This window comes from Rattus norvegicus, chromosome 20 (genome assembly GCF_021556685.1).
Source record: "Rattus norvegicus strain SHRSP/BbbUtx chromosome 20, alternate assembly SHRSP_T2T, whole genome shotgun sequence".
NCBI lineage: Eukaryota > Metazoa > Chordata > Mammalia > Rodentia > Muridae > Rattus > Rattus norvegicus.
The window spans coordinates 31,996,866-32,019,524 of record NC_141553.1 but is presented as its reverse complement, the minus strand read 5'-3'; the positions used below and the strand labels follow the sequence as shown (position 1 = coordinate 32,019,524).

The following is a 22,659-nucleotide window of genomic DNA, read 5'->3' as shown; positions in this document are numbered from 1 at the left end:
TCAGGAAGCACCAGAGAGCACCGTGACACCACTAAGTGTAGACTCGCACAGCAGAAAGCCTCTGTGGGCTCTCATGTCTGATGGGTAGATTTTCCTTTCAAGACAGGTAGCCAGATGAGCCATCAACAGTACGCTGCATAAGAACTCTGGACCATCATCAGGTATCTGACAAGGATCCATCATTGTAGGCTGCCCTGCCCTGTTCCTCCTGCAATGCTTCCAATGCCATATGAAACAGGAGCTGTAGGCAAAGAATTTTCCTCACTCCTCACAGCTGTAAGGCTTCTCTCATCAGTGTGCATTTTCCTGGTGTTTCAGAAGGTTGGAGCCACAGTTGAAGGCTTTCCCACACTATCCACATTTAAAGGGCTTCTCACCGGTGTGAATTATTTGATGTTTGGTGAATCTGAGCTGTGCCTGAAGGTCTTCCCACACTGGCCACACTTAAAGGGCTTCTTCAGTGAACTCTCTGGTGGCGAGTTTCATCTGGCTTGTGTTTAAAGGCCCGACTGCATTCATTGCACTCATAGGGCTTCTTCCTCTGAAAAGGAACAAACATGGGGACACCCTCAAAGTCATCTTTAAACAAGGCATCAAAGGTATCAAAGATACGTGCTTCGACTCTGGGACTCAGGACAGGATCTTTTCAGGGTTTGCGAAGCTTTCTTGGTTGGTTTTTCCCCCTTTGATGTTTTCTCTCCTTTGACAGTGGCCTTTTTGCACACCTGTCTCCTCCTTTGGGGCCTGGATCTTCCTTTCCCTAGTTATAGGCTTTCCTCTTGCTTCTCTTAAAAGCAGGAAACCTCCTGGAGGCCAAGAAAGGCTGAGGGTTCCCAGTCAGTGGCTGCCTGGCTCCTTCTCTGGGACTTCACTCTGTCAAAGACAGCTCACCACATCCTGCTTATGAAGCTGCCTCAAGCAGACAGAACCGTGGTCTTCTTGCTTCTGATGGGGGCCGAGCGCAAACGCAGGCAGAACATGGCGGTAGGCAGGCTGACCAGAAGGCGGGCAATCGTTAACAATGCCCACTTGAGCCCTCCACTCCCACACCTAAAGGTGGCCGCCCCTCTGGTGCCCATTCCAAACTTTGAACATTTGCCCTTTGTGCACAGTAAAATTCAACTCAGAGGGTTTGGAATTTTCTACAAAATTGTGTCAGGACTTACTGACAATTATAATGATGTATCCATCATCTAGTTCTCCCAACTTACCTTTGTGTGCTTAGAACCTAGTTCAAATGTTTGTTGATCCGGGACTATTTGTGTTATAAAATACAAGAGAAATTAAAACCTAATGTAAGGTCTCACCCAGCCTCTTTAGGAAACATGTGCATCATCTAAATATGGATTCCTACGGCAAAACCTCAGTTGCTCCATGCTGACCATGGTCATGGCCTCCTATCTTCTAGAAACTTCGAGAACAGTTCAGAAAAAGTCAACCCCAGTCTTTGCTGAGGATTTAATGAGAAACAGGCTTACTTAGCATGAAACCCAAACACACAGAAGGGGCTTCCCAGGAGAGGGTGGGAGCTGAACACAGGAAGGTTTACTGTCTCGCCGATACAAATTTTACTCTTCCAGGATTATTTAGTAAAGAAGACAGGAGGAGGAAGAGACACAAACAAGTTCTAGGACAGAGACATCTGAAACACGTTGTTTGCGCTGGATTCTTGATGAACAAATAAACGTGCCTTAGAGTTTTTATTGGGCTGAAGGTAAGAAGAAAATAAAAAAAGCGGGGCACCACTAATCAGTAAGCAGTAAATTTTAAGTAAGGCTGGATTGACTACTGAATATTTATAATTTTATGTTCATCTATATTTCAAGTTTACTTTTATTTTTATATTATTATGTTTTTTGACAGGTTCATACATGTATATAATGCCTTCTGATTACTTTCCCTCCACCCTCTCTTATCTCCTTCCCAATCCTTCTCCTCCCTACAGGTCCACGTGCATGGTATTTTATTTTGTGTCCCACAGAGTTTGCCCAAGGCCATCTGTATGACCATGAATTTGAAACTAAGTGCTGGAGCTTGGTCAGCTCACTAGCAGGCCCATAACTAAAGATAGTAATAACTTCCTCCCTGTTGTCGTAAAAATATAAAAAATAAAAAAAACCTGTCTTTTACCCCCAATAGGTCCGGCACCACAATATCTGGTAGATATCTTGCCAGAAACACACACCCCAACTCAGTGGAGGCCCAGTGTCTCTAGCCACCACACACTCTCTTACACTTAAATCGCTACATGAAAAAACACACAACACAATAACCTTTGATCCAATTGATAAGATATAATTGCCCACCTAAACATACAAAGCCGTGTACACATCCATCCCTTAAGAACATTCATAACAACCTGTAAATACACAGAGTGGAATCTTAACGTCAGCCTCCATGTTCTCTGTGGCCTCTCTTCCAGTCTCCTCCCATTCCAGTCTCCTCCTCTTCCCTCAAACTTTTCTCCCACCCATCCTTTCTTCTCGTCCAATGACAGGCCTTGTTCTATCTTGTTCCTACCTCACCTGTATGACATCATCCTACATCTCCTCCCCATGATCCCCCCCCCAATCCCCTCCGAACTGTGATCTATCAGTACCCAGCAACTCAGCAAGAAGGAGTAGGGTCTCATGTGCTCCACTCCGTTCTATAGTTGACTGCTGACTGTCTCTGTCTTATGCAGATTCCTGCAGTGGCTGTGATTTGATCTTCCTTTGAATGAGTGGCTTCTCTGAGAAGTAGCAGCTGTCTATAGACAGAAACATCAATAATTTGAAGGCAGCTGGTGTCATGCCCATTTAGCTAAACAATGGTAGTAAATTCCTCTGTAGGGTCTATCCTCTTCCTAGCCATGTGTTTTTTATTCGGTTGACAATACCAAGTGTAAGACTTCTGTGGACTGCACCAGAGGGTTCATCTTGCCTACTAAGTTGTTATTGTGGTTTGCAGTGTTCACAACTGAGTTAGAGTGCTGATCAGTTTTCTCTCCTAACAGTCTGCTCAGCATCTCCCAATGCTAAAGTGGAAGGGATAAAGGACTGGGGAAGCATTTAACTTTTTTTTTTCATCTTTATTACCTTGGGTATTTCTTATTTACATTTGGATTGTTACTCCCTTTTCTCATTTCCGGGCCAACATCCTCCTATCTCCTCCACCTCCCCTTCTCTATCAGTGTTCCCCTCCCCACCCTCCCCCCATTACCACCCTACTCCCAACAATCACGTTCACTGGGGGTTCAGTCTTAGCAGGACCAAGGGCGTCCCCTTCCACTGGTGCTCTTACTAGGATATTTATTGCTACCTATGAGGTCAGAGTCCAGGGTCAGTCCATGCATAGTCTTTAGGTAGTGTCTTAGTCCCTGGAAGCTCTGGTTTCTTGGCATTGTTGTTCATATGGGGTCTCGAGCCCCTTCAAGATCTTTCAGTCCTTTCTAAGATTCCTTCAACAGGGGCCCGTCCCATTTTCAGTTCAGTGGTTTAATGATGACATTCACCTATATATTTACTGTATTCTGACTGTGTATCTCAGGAGAGATCTACATCCGGTTCCTGTCGGCCTGCACTTCTTTGCTTCATCCATCTTATCTAGTTTGGTGGCTGTATTGTATGGGCCACATGTGGGGCAGGCTCTGAATGGGTGTTCCTTCTGCCTCTGTTCTAAACTTTGCCTCCCTATTCCCTGCCAAGGGTATTCTTGTTCCCCTTTTAAAGAAGGAGTAAAGCATTCACATTTTGGTCATCCTTCTTGAGTCTCATGTGTTCTGTGCATCTAGGGTAATTCGAGCATTTGGGCTAATAGCCACTTATCAATGAGTGCATACCATGTGTGTTTTTCTGTGATTGGGTTACCTCACTCAGGATAATCTTTTCCAGTTCCATCCATTTGCCTATGAATTACATAGAGTCATTGTTTTGATAGCTGAGTAATATTCCATTGTGTAAATGTACCACATTTTCTGTATCCATTCTTCTGTTGAAGGGCATCTGGGTTCTTTCCAGCTTCTGGCTATTATAAATGAGGCTGCTATGAACATAGTGGAGCATGTGTCTTCCTTATATGTTGGGGCATCTTTTGGGTATATGCCCAAGAGAGGTATAGCTGGGTCCTCAGGTAATTCCTTGTCCAATTTTCTGAGGAAGCTCCAGACTGATTTCCAGAATGGTACCAGTCTGCAATCCCACCAACAATGGAGGAATGTTACTCTTTCTCCACATCCTCTCCAGCATTTGCTGTCACCTGAGTTTTTGATCTTAGCCATTCTCACTTGTGTGAGGTGAAATCTCAGGGTTGTTTTGATTTGCATTTCCCTTATGACTAAAGATGTTGAACATTTCCTTAGGTGTTTCTCAGCCATTCGGCATTCCTCAGCTGTGAATTCTTTGTTTAGCTCTGAACCCCATTTTTAATAGGGTTTTTTTTATCTCCCTGCAGTCTAACTTCTTGAGTTCTTTGTATATTTTGGATATAACCCCTCTATCAGTTGTAGGATTGGTAAAGATCTTTTCCCAATCTGTTGGTTGCCATTTTGTCTTAACAACAGTGTCCTTTGCCTTACAGAAACTTTGCAGTTTTATGAGATCCCATTTGTCGATTCTTGATCTTAGAGCATAAGCCATTGGTGTTTTCTTCAGGAAATTTTCTCCAGTGCCCATGTGTTCGAGGTTCTTCCCCAATTTTTCCTCTATTAGTTTGAGTATATCTGGTTTGGTGTGGAGGTCCTTGATCCACATGGACTTAAGCTTTGTACAGGGTGATAAGCATGGATCAATCTGCATTCTTCTACATGCTGACCTCCAGTTGAACCAGAACCATTTGCTGAAAATGCTATCTTTTTTCCATTGGATGGTTTTGGCTCCTTTGTCAAAAATCAAGTGACCATAGGTGTGTGGGTTCATTTCTAGGTCTTCAATTCTATTCCATTGGTCTATCTGTCTGTCTCTATACCAATACCATGCAGTTTTTACCAGTATTGCTCTGTAATAGTGCCTGAGTTCAGGGATAGTGATTCCCCCATAAGTCCATTATTGTTGAGGATAGTTTTAGCTATCCTGGGTTTTTTGTTATTCCAGATAAATTTGCAAATTGTTCTGCCTAATTCTGAAGAATTGGATTGGTATTTTGATGGGGATTGCAGTGAATCTGTAGATCACTTTTGGTAAAATGGCCATTTTTACTATATTAATCCTGCCAATCCATGAGCATGGGAGATCTTTCCATCTTCTGAGATTTTCAATTTCTTTCTTCAGAGGCTTGAAGTTCTCATCATACAGATCTTTCACTTGCTTGGTTAAAGTCACACCGAGGCATTTTTATATTATTTGGGACTATTATGAAGGGTGTCGTTTCCCTAATTTCTTTCTCGGCTTGACTCTCTTTTGTGTAGAGGAAAGCTACTGATTTATTTGAGTTAATTTTATACCCAGCCACTTTGCTGAAGTTGTTTTTCAGCTTTAGTAGTTCTCTGGTGGAACTTTTGGGATCACTTAAATATACTATCATATCATCTGCAAATAGTGATATTTTGACTTCTTCTTTTCCAATCTATATCCCCTTGATCTCCTTATGTTGTCTGATTGCTCTGGCTAGAACTTCAAGAACTATATTAAATAAGTAGGAAGAGAGTGAGCAGCCTTGTCTAGTCCCTGATTTTAGTGGGATTGCTTTAACTTTCTCTCCACTTAGTTTAATGTTAGCTACTGGTTTGTTGTATATGTCTTTTACTATGCTTATGTATGGGCCTTGAATCTGTATTCTTTCCAGGACTTTTATCATGAAGGGGTGTTGAATTTTGTCAAATGCTTTCTCAGCATCTAATGAAATGATCATGTGGTTTTGTTCTTTCAGTTTGTTTATATAGTGGATTACGTTAATTGTTTTCTGTATATTAAACCATCCCTGCATTGCCTGGGATGAAGCCTACTTGATCATGGTGATTGATTGTTTTGATGTGCTCTTGGATTCGGTTTGCCAGACTTTTATTGAGTATTTTTGCATCGATATTCATAAGGGAAATTGGTCTGAAGTTTTCTTTCTTTGTTGGGTCTTTGTGTGGTTTAGGTATAAGAGTAATTGTGGCTTCATAGAAGGAATTCAGTAACACTGTCTGTTTCAATTTTGTGGAATAGTTTGGATAGTATTGGTATGAGTTCTTCTATGAAGGTCTGATGGAATTCTGCACTGAACCCATCTGGACCTGGTCTCATTTTGGTTGGGAGACCTTTAATGACTGCTTCTATTTCTTTAGGAGTTATGGGGTTATTTAGATGGTTTATCTGTTCCTGATTTAACTTCGTTACCTGATATCTGTCTAGGAAATTGTCCATTTCCTGCAGATTTTCAAGTTTTGTTGAATATAGGCTTTTGTAGTAGGATCTGATGATTTTTTTGAATTTCCTCTGATTCTGTAGTTATGTCTCCCTTTTCATTTCTGATTTTGTTAATTTGGACACACTCTTTGTGTCCTCTCGTTAGTCTGGCTAAGGGTTTACCTATCTTGTTGATTTTCTCAAACAACCAACTTTTGGTTTTGTTGATTCTTTGTATGGTCCTTTTTGTTTCTACTTGGTTGATTTCAGCTCTGAGTTTGATTATTTCCTGCCTTCTACTCCTCCTGGGTGTATTTGCTTCCTTTTGTTCTAGAGCTTTTAGGTGTGCTGTCAAGCTGCTGACATATGCTCTCTCCTGTTTCTTTCTGCAGGCACTCAGAGCTATGAGTTTTCCTCTTAGCACAGCTTTCATTGTGTTCCATAAGTTTGGGTATGATGTAACTTCATTTTCATTAAATTCTAAAAAGTCTTTAATTTCTTTCTTTATTTCTTCCTTGACCAGGTATCATCGAGTAGAGCATTGTTCAACTTCCATGTATATGTGGGCGTTCTTCCCTTATTGTTATTGAAGACCAGCTTTAGCCGGTGGTGGTCTGATAGGATGCATGGGATTATTTCTATCTTTTTGTATCTGTTGAGGCCTGTTTTATGAACAATTATATGGTCAATTTTGGAGAAAGTACCGTAAGGTGGTGAGAAGAATGTATACCCTTTTGCTTTAGGATAGAATGTTCTATAAATATCTGTTAAGTCCATTTGGTTCATGACTTCTCTTAGCCTGTCTATGTCTCTGTTTAATTTCTGTTTCCATGATCTGTCCATTGATGAGAGTGGGGTGTTGAAATCTACTACTATTATTGTGTGAGGTGCAATGTGTGCTTTGAACTTTAGTAAGGTTTCTTTTATGTATGTAGGTGCCCTTGTATTTGGGGAATAGATATTTAGGATTGAGAGTTCATCTTGGTGGATCTTTCCTTTGATGAATATGAAGTGTCCTTCCTTATCTTTTTTGATGACTTTTAGTTGAAAATCGATTTTATTCGATATTAGAATGGCTACTCCAGCTTGCTTCTTCAGACCATTTGCTTGGAAATTTGTTTTCCAGCCTTTCACTCCAAGGTAGTGTCTGTCTTTGTCTCTGAGGTGTGTGTTTCCTGTAGGCAGCAGAATGCAGGGTCCTCATTGCGTATCCAGTTTGTTAATCTATGTCTTTTTATTGGGGAGTTGAGTCCATTGATGTTGAGAGATATTAAGGAATAGTGATTGTTGCTGCCTGTTATATTCGTATTTGGATGTGAGATTATGTGTGTGTGTTACTTCTCTTTGTTTTGTTGCCAAGACGATTAGTTTCTTGCTTTTTCTAGGGTGTAGCTTGCCTCCTTATGTTGGGCTTTACCATTTATTATCCCTGTAGAAAGATATTGTGTAATTTTGGTTTTATCATGGAATATCTTGGTTTCTTCATCTATGTTAATTGAGAGTTTTGCTGGATACAGTAACCTGGGATGGCATTTGTGTTCTCTTAAGGTCTAATGACATCTGTCCAGGATCTTCTGGCTTTCAGAGTCTCTGGTGAGAAGTCTGGTGTGATTCTGATAGGTCTGCCTTTATATATTACTTGACCTTTTTCCCTTACTGCATTTAATATTCTTTCTTTATTTTGTGCATTTGGTGTTTTGACTATTATGTGATGGGAGGAGTTTCTTTTCTGGTCCAATCTATTTGGAGTTCTGTAGGCTTCTTGTATGTTCATGGGCATCTCTTTCTTTAGGTTAGGGAAGTTTTCTTCTATGATTTTGTTGAAGATATTTACTGGTCCTTTGAGCTGGGAGTCTTCACTCTCTTCTATACCTATTATCCTTAGGTTTGATCTTCTCATTGAGTCCTGGATTCCCTGTACTATTTGGACCAGTAGCTTTTTCCGTTTTACATTATCTTTGACAGTTGTGTCGATGGTTTCTATGGAATCTTCTGCTCCTGAGATTCTCTCTTCTATCTCTTGTATTCTGTTGATGATGCTTGTATCTATGACTCCTTGTCTCTTCCTTCGGTTTTCTATATCCAGGGTTGTCTCCCTTTGTGCTTTCTTTATTGCCTCTATTTCCATTTTTAATTCCTTCACCTGCTTGATTGTGTTTTCCTGGAATTCTTTCAGGGATTTTTTGTGATTCCTCTCTATAGGCTTCTACTTGTTTATGTTTTCCTGCATTTCTCTAAGGGAATTCTTTATATCTTTCTTGAAGTCCTCCATCATCATGATCAAATGTGATTTTAAATCTAGAACTTGCTTTTCTGGTGTGTTTGGATATTCAGTGTTTTCTTTGATGGGAGAATTGGGCTCCGATGATGCCATGTAGTCTTGGTTTCTGTTCTTTGGGTTCCTGCGCTTGCCTCTCACCATCAGGTTGTCTCTAGTGTTACCTTGTTCTGCTATTTCTGACAGTGGCTCAACCGTTCTATAGGCCTGTGTGTCAGGAGTGCTGTAGACCTGTTTTCCTGTTTTCTTTCTGCCAGTTATGGGAACAGAGTGTTCTGCTTTTGGGCGTGTAGCCTTTCCTGTCTACTGGTCTTCAGTTGTTCCTGTGGGCCTGTGTCCTGAGTCCACCAGGTAGGTCTCTTGGAGCAGAAAAGTTGGTCTTACCTGTGGTCCTGCGGCTGAAGTTGCTCCTGGGGAGCTGCTTTTGAGCTCTCTGTGAGGGCGGCAACCAGGAGGGCCTGCACTGCCTTTTCCCGGGGTCCCCGTGCACGGGGTCCCAGATGGTGTTAGGTGTTTTCCTCTGGAGTCAGAAATGTGGGCAGTGTGTTGTCTCTTCTGGCTTCCCAGGCATGTCTTCCCCTCTGAAGGTTTAGCTTTCCCTCCCACAGGATTTGGGTGCAGGGAGCTTTTGACTGGGTCCCTTCAGGTCCGGGCAGTGTCTGGACCACAGGGAACCTGCTGCTTGAGTGCCCCGCCCCCCGCATTTAACTTTCAAACTTCAAAGCATGCAAAATTTAATCCCACTGTGCCATATGCTATTTAACTTTTTCTGAGATGAAGTCTCACTATGTACCCCATGTAGGGAGGTGGATCTGATGCTTTGATCGGGAATCTGTGTTTACTGACGCTGAAGGTGCCCACTCCAAATTGGTTTTCGACTGACCAAAAAACTTGCCAGTAGCCAATGGCTGAGCAGAGGGAGGGACACTAAGAGCTGCTCAGGTAGGATGCAGGGAGAATTGGAAGGACTGGAGAAGAGAAGATAAAGCCAATTGACCATGTGAGTTTCTCGGTAATTGGCTTATGGCCATTTCCCTGACTGGGCCTGGGGTAGCAGGGGAAGGTTTAGAGGTGCCCGGTCATTGAGTTAGCCAAGGAATCTCAAGATTAACTGGTGTGTGTGTGTGTGTGTGTGTGTGTGTGTGTGTGTGTGTGTGTGTGTGTGTGTGCTCTATTCAGAGAAAGGAGATTGATTGCTCCTGGACAGGTGTGCATGTGTGCCTCACAAGGAACTTAAAGCAGTGTAGACAAAACTACATGATAGAACCCCAAGATGTTTAGTAACTCAGTATGTAACCCAGGATGGCCACAAACTTGTCATTCCTTCTTCCAATTCTCAAGTTGTTGGATTACAAGTGTGTACTACCAATGCTCCCGAAGACACCACAGCCTGAGGCATCCCAGAAGATGTACCACATTTTCTGTATTCATTCCTCTGTTGGAGTACATCTGGGTTTTTCCAGCTTCTGGCTATTATAAATAATACTGCTGTGAATGAAGTGGAGCATGTGTCTTTGTTACATGTTGGAGCACCTTTTGGATAGAGGCCCAAGAGTGGCATAGCTGGGTCCTCAGATAGTGCAATGTCCAATTTTCTGAGGAACCTCCAGGTTGATTTCCAGAGTGGTTATACCAGTTTGGAATCCCACCAAGACTTGAGGAGTGTTCCTCTTTCTCTACATCCTCACTAGCATCTGTTGGTCACTGAATTTTGAATCTTACCCATTCTGACTGGTGTGAGGTGGAATCTCAGGGTTGTTTTGATTTGCATTTCCCTGATGACTAAGGATGTTGAGCATTCCTTTAGGTACTTCTCAGCCATTCAATGTTCCTCAGATGAGAATGTTTTGTTTAGCTCTGTATCCCATTTTTAATAGGGTTATTTGGCTCTCAGGAGTCTAACTTCTTGAGTTCATTGTGCATTTTAGATATTAGCCCTCTACTGAATGTATTGACAGTAAAGATCTTTTCCCAATCTGTTGGTTGCCATTTTGTCCTAATGACAGTGTCCTTTGCCCTACAGAAGCTTTGCAGTTTCATGAGAAGCCATTGGTCGATTCTTGATCTTAGAGCATAAGTCATTGGTGTTTTGTTCAGAAAAATTTCCAGTGCCCATGTAATCAAGACTCTTCCCCAGTTTTTCTTCGATTAGTTTGAGTGTATCTGGTTTGATGTGGAGGTCCTTGATCCACTTGGACTTGATTCACTGTGTACAGGGCAATAAGAATGGATCAATTTGCATTCTTCTTAATGCTGACCTCCAGTTGAACCAGCACCATTTGTTGAAAATGCTATTTTTTTCCACTGGATGGTTTTAGACCCTTTGTCAAAGATCAAGTGACAATAGGTTAGTGGGTTCATTTCTGGGTCTTTAATTCTATTCCATTGATTTACCTGCCTATCTCTGTACCAATACCATACAGTTTTTATCACTATTGCTGTGTAACATATCTTGAGGCCAGGGATGGTGCTTCCCCCAGAAGTTCTTTTATTGTTCAGTATAGCTTTCCCTAATCTGGGTTTTTTGTTATCCCAAATGAATTTGCACATTGCTCTTTCTAACTCTATGAAGAATTGAGTTGGAATTTTGATGGAGACTACATTGAATCTGTAGATTGAATTCAGACAAGATCTGAAGTTCTTGTCATACAGATTTTTCACTTACTTCGTTAAAGTCACATTGAGGTATTTTATGTTATTTGGGACTATTGTGAAGGGTGTCATTTCCATAATTTCTTTCTCAGCCTGTTTATCCTTTCAGTAAAGGAAGGCTACTGATTTGTTTGAGTTAATTTTATACCCAGCCATTTTGCTGAAGTTCTTTATCAGGCTTGGTAGTTCTCTGAAGGAACTTTTGGGGCACTTAAGTATACTATCATATAATCTGCAAATAGTGATATTTTGACTACTTCCTTTCCAATTTGTATCCTTTTGACCTCCTTTTATTGTCTGATTTCTCTGGTTAGGACTTCAAGTACTATATTGAATAAGTAGGGAGAGAGTGGGCAGCCTTGTCTAGTCCCTAATTTTAGTGAGATTGCTTCAAGTTTCTCTCCATTTAGTTTAATGTTAGCTACTGGTTTGCTGTATATGGCTGTTCCTATGTTTAGGTGTGGGCCTTGAATTCCTGATCTTTCCAGGACTTTTATCATGAAGGGGTGTTGAATTTTGTCAAATGCTTTCTCAGCACCTAATGAAATGATCATGTGGCTTATATAGTCAATTATGTTGATGGATTCCTGTATATTGAACCATCCCTGCATCCCTGGGATGAAACCTACTTGAACATGATGGATGATCATTTTGATGTGTTCTTGGATTCGGTTTGAGAGAATTTTATTGAGTATTTTTGCATCGATATTCATAAGGTATATTGGTCTGAAGTTTTTTCTTTGTTGGGTCTTTGCGTGGTTTAGGTATAAGCATAATACACCTATGGCTTCATAGAAGGAATTGGATAGTGCTCCTTCTGTTTCTATTTTGTGGAATAGTTTAGACAGTATTGGTATGAGGTCTTCTATGAAGATCTGATAGAATTCTGCACTAAACACATCTGATCCTAGGCTGTTTTGGGGTGGGAAACTTTTAATAACTGCTTCTATTTCTTTAGGAGTTCTGGGGTTGTTTAGATGGTTTATCTGTTCCTGATTTAACTTTGGTACCTTGTATTTCTCCTGAAAATTGTTCATTTCCTCCAGATATTCCAGTTTTGTTGAATACAGGCTTTTATAGTAAGATCTGATGATTTTTTGAATTTCCTCTGAATCTGTAGTTATGTCTCCCTTTTCATTTCTGATTTTGTTAATTTGAATACAATTTCTATGCCCTCTCTTTAGTGTGGCTAAGGGTTTATCTATCTTGCTGATTTTCTCAAAGAACCAACTCCTGGTTTTGTTGATTCTTTTTATAATTCTTTTTGTTTCAATTTGTTTGATTTCAGCCCTGAGTTTGATTATTTCCTGCCTTCTACTCCTCTTGGGTATATTTGCTTCTTTTTGTTCTAGAGCTTTTAGGTGTGCTGTCAAGCTACTAATGTATGCTCTCTCCTCTTTCTTTTTGCCAGCAAAGTTATGAGTTTTCCTCTTAGCCCTGCTTTAATTGTTCCATAAGATTGGGTATGTTGTGCCTTCATTTTCATTAAATTCTAAGAATTATTTAATTTCTTTATTTCTTCCTTGACTAAGTTATCACTGAGTAGAGCATTATTCAACTTCCATGTACATGTGGGGTTTCTGTCATTTTTGTTGTTATTGAAAACCAGCCTTAGTCCATAGTGATCTGATAGGACGCATGGGATTATTTCTATCTTCCTGTATCTGTTGAGGCATGTTTTGTGACCGATTATATGGTCAATTTGGAGAAGGTACCATGAGGTACTGAGAAGAACATGTATCCTTTTGTTTTAGAATGAAATGTTCTATAAATATGTGTTAAGTCCATTTCGTTAATAACTTTTGTAAGTATCTCTATGTCTCTGTTCAATTTCTGTTTCCATGATCTGTCTACTGGTAAGAGTGGGGTGTTGAAATCTCTTACTATTATTGTGTGAGGTGCAATGTATGATTTGAGCTTTAGTAAGGTTTCTTTTATGAATGTAGGTGCCTTTGTATTTGGAGCATAGATATTTAGGATTGAGAGTTCATCATGGTGAATTTTTCCTTTGATGAATAGGAAGTGTCCTTCTTTATCTTTTTTGATGACTTTTGGTTGAAAGTCAATTTTACTCGATATTAGAATGGCTACTCCAGTTTGTTTCTTTGGACCATTTGCTTGGAAAGTTGTTTTCCAGCCTTTTACTCTGAGGTAGTGTCTGTCTTTGTCACTGAGGTGTGTTTTCTGTATGCAGCAAAATGCAATATCCAGTCTGTTGGTCTATGTCTTTTTATTGGGGAATTGAGTCCATTGATGTTAAGAGATATTAAGGAATAGTGATTGGTGCTTCCTGTTATTTTCATTGTTAGAGGTGGAATTATGTTTCTGTGTCTCTCTTCTTTTGGTTTTGTTGCAAGGAGATTACTTTCTTGCTTTTTCTAGGGTGTAGTTTCCCTCCTTGTGTTGGAGCTTTCAATCTATTATCCTTTGTAGCGCTGGATTTGTAGAAAGATATTGTGTATATTTGGTTTTGTCATGGAATATCTTGTTTCTTCATCTATGTTGAGAGTTTTGCTGGACACAGTAGCCTAGGCTGGCATTTGTGTTCTTTTTAGGGTCTGTATGACATCTGTCCAGGATCTTCTGGCTTTCAGAGTCTCTGGTGAGAAGTCTGGTGTGATTCTGATAGGTCTGCCTTTATATATTACTTGTCCTTTTTCCCTTACTGCATTTAATATTCTTTCTTTATTTGGTGCATTTGGTGTTTTGACTATTATGTGACGGGAGGAGTTTCTTTTCTGGTCCAATCTATTTGGAGTTCTGTATGATTCTTTTATATTTATGGGCATCTCTTTCTTTAGGTTAGGGAAGTTTTCTTCTATAATTTTGTTGGCCCTTTAAGTTGGGAGTCTTCACTCTCTTATCACTAAGTTTGATCTTCTCAATGTGTTCTGTATTTCCTGGATGTTTTTGGACTAGGAGCTTTTTGCATTTTATATTTTCTTTGACAGTTGTGTTGACGTTTTCTATGGTATCTTCTGTCCCTAAGATTCTCTCTTCTATCTCTTGTATTCTGTTAGTGAGGCTTGCATCTATGACTCCTGATCTCTTTCCTAGGTTTTCTATCTCCAGTATTGTCTCCCTTTGTGCTTTCTTTATTGTTTCTATTTCCATTTTTAAATCCTGGATGGCTTTATTCAATTCCTTCACCTGTTTGCTTGTGTTTTCCTATAATTCTTTAAGGAATTTTTGTGTTTCCTCTTTAAGGGCTGTATTTCTTTTTTTGTCCCGTATTTCTTTAAGGGAGTTATTCATATCCTTCTTAAAGTCCTCCAGCATCATCATAAAATGTGATTTTATATCTAAATCTTGCTTTTCCAGTGTGTTTAGATATCCAGTATTTGCTTTGTTGGGAGAGCTGTGCTCTGATGATACCAAGTAGTCTTGGTTTCTGTTGCTTAGGTTCCTGTGCTTGCCTCTCACCATCAGGTTGTCTCTGGTGTCAGCTTGTCTTGCTGTCTCTGACAGTGGCTTGACCCTCCTGTAGACCTGTATGTCAGCACTCCTGTAGACCTGTTTTCTTTCAGCCAGATCTGGGAACAGAGAGCTCAGCTCTCAGGCATTTAGGCACTCCTGGCAGCTGACTTTCAGCTTTCGGTGAGGGCAGCAACTGGAAGAGTCCTGACCCTGACTGCTTCTATGTCCCTGTGCCCAGTGCCACAGATGGCACTAGGTGATTTCCTCTTGGATCAGGAATGTGGGCAGAGAGTAGTCTCCTCTGAGTTCTCAGGTGTGTCTGCACTGCTGAGGTTCCAGCTCTCTCCCCCATGGGATTTGGGTGCAGGGAGATGTGACCAGTTAAGTTCAGTTCCAGGCACCGGCCTATTTACTGGCCCTTTAAGTTGGGAATCTTTGCTCTCTTCTATACCTATTATCCTTAGGTTTGATCTTCTCATTGTGTCCTGGACTTTCTGGATATTTTGGGTTAGGAGCTTTTTGCCTTTTGCATTTTTTTTTTTTTTACTGTTATGTCAATGTTTTCTATGGTATCTGCTGCCCCTGAGATTCTCTCTTCCAACTCTTTATTCTGTTGGTGATGCTTGCCACTATGCTTTGGGATCTCTTTCCTAGGTTTTCTATCTCCAGGATTGTCTCCCTTTGTGATCTCTTTATTGTTTCCCTTTCCATTTTTAGATCCTGGATGGTTTCATTCAATTCCTTCACCTGTTTAGTTGTGTTTTCCTATAATTTTTTAAAGGGATTTTTGTGTTTTCTTTTTAAGGGCTTCTACCTGTTTACCTGTGTTGTCCTGTATTTCTTTAAGCGAGTTATGTCCTTCTTAAAGATCATCATGAGTTGTGATTTTAAGTTACAATCTTGCTTCTCCAGTGTGTTGGGGTTTCCTGGGCTTGCTGTGGTGGGGGAACTGGGTTCTGATGATGCCAAGTGGCCTTTGTTTCTGTTGCTTAGATTCTTGCCCTTGCCTCTTGCCTTGTGTTTACCTCTGGTGTTAGCTGATCTTTTTGTCTCTGACAGTGCCTTGACCCTCCTGTGAGCCTGTGTGTCAGCACTCCTGAAGAGTGGCTCTCTCCCAGCAGCATCTGGGTATAGGGAGCTGTGTCACAGGGTCAGCTCTGGGAGCAGTCAGAAACCAGAAGGATCCTGTCCCAGTCTGCTCCTCGGTTCCTGTGTCCAGAGGGCTTCAGGCAGATTCTTCTTGGACCAGGAATGTGAGAAGTGGTAGTCTCACCTGTGCTCTCAGGATTGTCCGCACTTCTGAAAGTCCATCTCTCTCCCCCATGGGATCTGTGTACAAAAAGCTATGGCACCAGTCAGCTCCGGGTGAAAACTGAAAGAATCCTGTCCCAGATTGCTCCTCAGTTCCTGTGTCCTGAGGGCTCCTGGCAGGTCCCTTGGAGCAGAAGTGGTGGCCTTCCCTCTGCTCTCAGGCGTGTCAGCACTCCTGGATATTGGCTTTCAGCTCTGGGTGCAAGCTGTTGCCTTTTCTGTTGCTGGTGTCCTAAATGATGGTAGGTAATCAAGCCTCACAAGGACTATGTAGTTGGTAAGTTTACCCCAGTAATAGAGACCACTGTGAGATGTGTCTGCAGGGAAAGAGTCATTTTTTTACTTTTCCCACTGAAGGATTAGTAAAAGGTCAAAAAACAAGCTAGTTAAGGTCCTCCTAAGACTTCCCTTGGGAGAGGAACCTTTCCTGGCAAGGGAACATCATCCCAGAATGGCAGATCTCCAGGATAACTCCATAGCTCAATCTTTGCATCTCTTGCCTTAAAGTAAGACAGACCATGCCATTTTCAATATTAAAGGGGAAAGAAAGAATGTCACCCACACCAAATCTACTACTTGGCACAGCAGTGTGTTTTAGGAAGCAATCATGGCAGAAAACCAGAAATATAAGCTATATTAATGAAAAACAAGTCTTGAAGGAACACTCCTGAAATGGTCTTTTCAAATAAGTGGCAGGAATTTTGGCTTGAACAATAACACAAAGAATGGGTCGACTCAAACTACTATGGACGAATTCCCTCTGTCATAGTCAGGCTTTGACTAGCTATGTGCTACTGTATCAAAGCCCAGAGCAACACCCAACACATAGGAAACACTGTGTGACTGACAAGAAATAAATACAATCATTTTTCTTCTAATAAAATGATTCAGCTATATTCTAATTATAGAACTGAGAAAAACATTTCTTTTTTTTTTTTTTTTTTTTTTTTTTTTGGTTCTTTTTTTCGGAGCTGGGGACCGAACCCAGGGCCTTGCGCTTCCTAGGCAAGTGCTCTACCACTGAGCTAAATCCCCAACCCCGAGAAAAACATTTCTTATGCAGCTGTAATTTATGTAGAGTTCTGCCCCAAAGTCATAGCTTAACTTGTCAGGGGTAAAGAATAGGATGCAAATTGTTCTTCCAACTAACACTGACATAGGGAGTTTACATAATTCCCCTAATGTGGGTAAGGATCAAGGTGTTCGACTAGATAGTGGGTAGCTGGAATTATAGAGTGCAGAAGTTGAATTAAAAACCCAGGAGTTGGGCTGGAGAGATGGCTCAGTGGTTAAGAGCACCCGACTGCTCTTCCAGAGGTCCTGAGTTCAATTCCCAGCAACCACATGGTAGCTCACAACCATCTGTAATGGAATCTGATGTCCTCTTCTAGTGTGTCCTAAGACAGCTACAGTGAACTTATATATAATAATAAATAAATTAAAAAAAAAAACAGGAGTTTATTGGGCAATTCCTAGTCTTGTAGATATGGGTTCCTGGAAAGCACTGAACAGTGAGGGCTGTGATGGTTAATAGGAACTTGACAGGATACGGAACTGCTGAAGACACATTGCTGAGCATGTCTGTGAAGTTATTACTAGATTAGGTTAACTGAGGTAGAAAGACCCACCATAAACAGGTAGAGCTGGAGTTTCGTGGACTGAATAAAAGCTGAGCCCAACCATTTGTCACTCTTGACTTCATGGCAACACATATGACCATTTCAAATAAAGCCCCACAAGTCAATGTAACCAAATTATGTTAGAATAAAAGAGATAAAAAAAAAAAGTAAGATGCCAAGAAAAAAGTATTCTAAGTGGCAAGTAGACAAAGCCTACCCTCCAGATTGTTGAGAGAATATGGTGGACTGCTGTGTTTTCTGCTTCCTGCCAAAATGGAGGAAGCAAGGGCCCAATTTGCACTCTAGCATAAAACACCACAGAAAAATGTGAACAGGAAGTAAATGCTGTGGACAGTGATTTGTAAAATCAAAGGGAATTTATGACTGCTTCATTCCCTTCCTGGGCACATAAAATGGCCAGCAAGACAGGGCACCCTTGAAATCTGAGTCACAACAGTGTATGGTAGGCCAGGCTGGAGAGGACGGTTTGGTTCACACATCACAGGTTTCCCTTCTGTCTTCAGCGAAGTTGAGCAGTGTAATTACTGCCCAAGAAAATCAAAATAATCGCCTGAAAGGACAGGTCATTGAAAGCAATCCTTAGAACTCACTGTGCCTGGGTCAGACACAGGCTCAGTGATCAATCCCTTGTAATTCACAGGCTATCAAAAATGCTGACAGCCAGAATTTGCTTCAGCAGCAAAGGTTGCTCACAAAGTTTAAACAAGCTTGTAAAAAATAAATAAATAACTTAATTGTAGGCTGTTAATCAGCTCAAGAAGAAAGCACACAGGTTGATTCCACCTTGGCTGTTAGGATATCAGTGCTGTGGTAACTCTGGGTGCAGTTAGCTCTTTGCTATATTGATTTCACTGCTTTGGATATGAACGAAAAGGGCTCACTTTCTTTTCCCTCAGAGGCACAGATGAAAATAAATGGAGAAACTATCTCCTTCTCTAGAATGGCCCTTATTGAGCAGAAAACAACACAGCAGGTGTTGGTGAAAATTTGCAGAAAAGAACTCTGACATGCTACCAATGGAAGTAAAATTAGTAAGGTGAGTCTGGAGAAAAGTGTGCAAACTTCTAAAAAGCAGAAGTCTACCATGTGGGACTTGTTAACTTTGCAGAACAATTTCTCCATTTTAAATAGTCTTTGCAAGATATATACTACTGGGGTGGTTTAAATGAGACCCCCACCCCATAATTTTGGCATTTAAATACCTGCTTCCAAGTTGGTGGTTGTTCTAGAGGCAGACAAGGTGAGGCCTTGCTGGAGGAAGTGTGTCACTGGGGTGAACTTTGAGGCTTCAAAACACTGATGATGACAATTCTGATCTCTGTGGAAATGTGTGCCTTCCTTCTGTAGGCTAGGTGGACCAGAGAGTCATCATACACAGCGACAGACCAGCATCTAGGACAGCTACCCACTGTACTTACGAGGCACCACTGCGTAAGCACCTTCAACTCATTAGGATTTCCTGTGATTCCTCATACAACTGAGTTTACATCTAGATCTTCCTTTTTGCCTGGTTTAAGGGGCCTCTTTCTAAATCAAGAGTTCTCCTCTTCCCTCTTTTCCTACCTAGTTCTGAATTAACTATTCTTTATGATTCTTGTTTTATAAAACCAATAGATGATAGTGGCATCTGTTTTTAATACAGTGGGAATATATAACCTTAGCAATACTAATGAAAATAAACACATGTAAATACAATTGTAAAATAGTATTTTATTGTGTTTAGTAGAGTGTAACATTTCATAATCTTGCATAATGTTCAAATGTCTGTTTATTTAGTTATGTGAAAATCACCACATCTCGCCTCATCTGGCCTCGTCTTGTCTCATCCATCTTGTTTTCCTATCAGGGAGACAATAGTGTTTTAGATCCCTATTATATTGGCTCCTAACAGCATGACGGTCACATTTCAAAACCAGCAGTGCTTGCTATGTACTGAAAAGTACAGGAGTTCATTTTACATCACAGTATCACAATTTAGCAACCAGTAGATTGCTGAATTTACAACACTAACGAAATCCACAAAGACATTTTTATGTTTACGTTTTTCTATAATACTCCTTTATACAGAAGAAAAAAAATCTACCAAAGCAGAGAGAAACGCTTTTTCAGTTCTTCACCCTGTATGTCCATCTTTAACTGCAAACAGGTTACAGGAAAAAGAGAGGGGGGGGGGGGAGAGGGGGGGGGGGGGCATTTCTGTGCCAGCAGAGTTACTTTAAAACCAAAACCAAAATACCCTGTTCCAGCTTCCACTGCTACCGATAAGTGCCAGATGACACTAAAAGTTAAGAACACTAAAAATTGGGTTAGGATAATCTTTCAAATTAAAACTTACAACACAGGAAAACAACACAAGAAAAACCCAGGCCAGTGCATCATGTGTTTATAAAACAATAAGCATGATTGCATAGTTTAATCAGTAGAAATTCAAGTTCAAGAAAATTCAATTAAACTTAGTTAAATAGACTCAGGATTTTTCTTGGTATTTGCATTCATGTCATACATTTATTTTATTTGGCAAGGTATTTATCACATATAAGTGTCACAAATCTTAAAAAAGCAACTTACTGAGTTGTGTCACAGGGACAGTGATGATGGAGGCAAACACCGGGGCATTTTAGTGGTGCTCTTACACAGCTGGCTCTTGCTCTTAGTCCGACAAAAAGGAACTAGGCTTTAAAGTGGCCTTTGCATTCAAATCTAATCCAAGAAATAATATTTGTACTTAAATATTCAAAGAATGACCATGTTCTGCATTTAGAAATTCAACATTTGTCCCACTGATAAGTTCTAAAATCTCCTTTGACGGGTCACTCATCCTATGTGCCTGCAAACATTTTATACATACACATACATACATATACATACACACATACATATATATACATATATATATATACACACACACATAATATATATACATATATATATATTACACACACATATAATTTCTTCTATAAGAACTACTTTTTGGAAGATTTGGCTTAGAGGCTTGCTATAGTGACTACTGCATCCTCAAAGCAGGCACAGCTGGCTAAGTTTGAATTATGCTGATCAACAACTGATTACAAACTGTCGAATACCCTGTCATCTTAACTTAGAAACGCTGGCACCATAAAACAGTGTTCATTTGATAAACTCACCCATCGATTTGGTAACTTTTATATCACTACCCTGTTTCTTTGAATGTACATAACATACTTAACTCTATAACGTCCATTATAATAAAAAGAGCAGACACAATCCTCTACTTAATGGTATAAAAAGACTGACAGATGCAGTTGGTGCTATGGAAAACGTTTAAACCTAGATTTCATGGTTGTGGAGTTTAATTGTCTTGCTAAAAGCTTAGATTCATGATATATAGTTTACAGTGTCCTACTATTTGAAATGACTCCTATATCACATGCCTCTGATTCTCAGCAGAAATATTATAAATGCTATCATAAATGAATCTTTCTTTATAGAATAAACTATGAATCATATCAAAATTGTTTTAGTTCCCATCTTACAAGAGTTGTAATTTAGAGTTTACGTAAGTATCCTTAAGTAATAACTAAATATATACATAACCTGTATATAACTATAAATAAAAAAAATTGAGTTCAACAATACCACATCTGCTTAGAAAATTCTACCAAGCACAGTTCTATGGAAATAACACACATATGCAAAAAAATTTAAATTTTCTATCAAAACCTTTAGACTTTCACATTTCAAGAGACTTTTTGCTGTTAACTCACAAAGCGTAAGTGAGACTGACCGAGCTGCTGCAAAGGCCGTCCACCCCTTAGTTCAGTCAGCAGCACGTGTGACCTGCCATGCGTCCCCAAGGTCCCTAACACAGACTTTGACATATTACGTAACCGTCCGCAGTTCTCACCAGTACCGCTCACTTAAACACTAAATGCACTTAACAATATTTACTACAGAACAAGGTGATTTCCTCAGCATACTTCTGCCATTCAAGTACTCCAGTCCATTATTATACAGAGAGTAAATGTTTCAAGATCTTCTGAAAAATCAGAGGAAATAATTAGTTTTAGGTATGCAGCAATATAGATTCATGATCAACTGTCATGATCTTCTTTAAAATGAAGAGTGAAAATAAATACATTCCAGAGAGGGTAGCTTCTCTGGATAAAATATAAGATATACTAGAATAATATTTTATGTGAACAATACACAAACTATTGTTTTATAGGTTAGTATTGTGATCAACATGAATAGCTTCTCTCTGCATAACTGCCATTTTTATCCATAAATACATCAGCTTCATAAAAAACCGAAGTTTTCTGTTGCCATTATTTGTGAAATAGACCATACAGCACAGTGATTTAATCTGAAGTAATAAAGATGACCACACTCTAACTCAGTCTGACAGGATTTCATGCTTCGGAAGCTTTTTGTCCTTACATTTGATTCTAAACAGAGGTAGATTCAGTAGATGGGCACTGTCAGTCTTATTGACAAACTCAATTATCAACATTCACGGCCCGGCTGCTGTGCAGTCTTCAAGAACACTGGGAAAGTTCAGAACCGTTAGCATTCGCCACGTTCTCCTTTTCAAGCTTGAATAAAATGTCTGTATAATGTATATTTACAACGCAAAAGTCCAAACAGAAGACAAATACAGCTACAGCAAAACAACAGAAAATCTATAAAGAAACAGTGCATCTGAACGGAAAGTATTGTTTCATATTTGCTTTTAAAAGTGCATCCGATGGTCTCTCCTGTCTCGTATAAAACTTTGAGCAGTACTGGTCATGTTGAAGAGCCGAGAGCCACCCCGCCCCTGTCAGAGCTGGAAGCCTCCCCCTGTAAGAACTGGAAGCCTCCCCCTGTAAGAGATGGAAGCCTCCCCATGTCAGAGCTGGAAGCCTTCTCCTGGTGCCTCGCACTGCTGAAAGAGAAACTGCCGCTGCTGCTCATCCACCTGAGGAACGAGACTAGGGTCATCCTCCTCCACACCAAAATAGCGTTCAATCAGATCAAAAGCCTTCTGGTAAATTTCCTGGTTTTCATGACTTTGCAGAAACTCTATTTTATCCAAGCC

At 40.3% G+C, this 22,659-nt stretch overlaps 1 protein-coding gene, 1 long non-coding RNA gene and 1 pseudogene across 8 annotated transcripts in view; 1 reads left to right on the top strand and 2 right to left on the bottom strand.

Moving 5' to 3' along the window:
* On the bottom strand, positions 1-1,391 carry Zfp41-ps1 (zinc finger protein 41, pseudogene 1; annotated as a pseudogene).
* Positions 1,392-9,434: 8,043 nt separating this feature from the next.
* On the top strand, positions 9,435-19,298 carry LOC103694421 (uncharacterized). The gene is made up of 3 exons (XR_015645858.1): positions 9,435-16,205; positions 18,500-18,639; positions 18,951-19,298. It is a non-coding gene; the product is annotated as an uncharacterized LOC103694421 (long non-coding RNA).
* Positions 19,294-22,659, bottom strand: part of Kpna5 (karyopherin subunit alpha 5) — a 65,143-nt gene continuing 61,777 nt past the window's right edge. For 4 of the 7 annotated variants that reach the window (XM_087597186.1, XM_087597187.1, XM_087597188.1 and 1 more), the window contains 1 exon segment: positions 19,294-22,658. In XM_087597186.1, coding sequence (XP_087453312.1) covers positions 22,471-22,658 — 188 coding nt within the window. In that variant the 3' untranslated portion in view covers positions 19,294-22,470. 7 annotated transcript variants of the gene reach the window in all.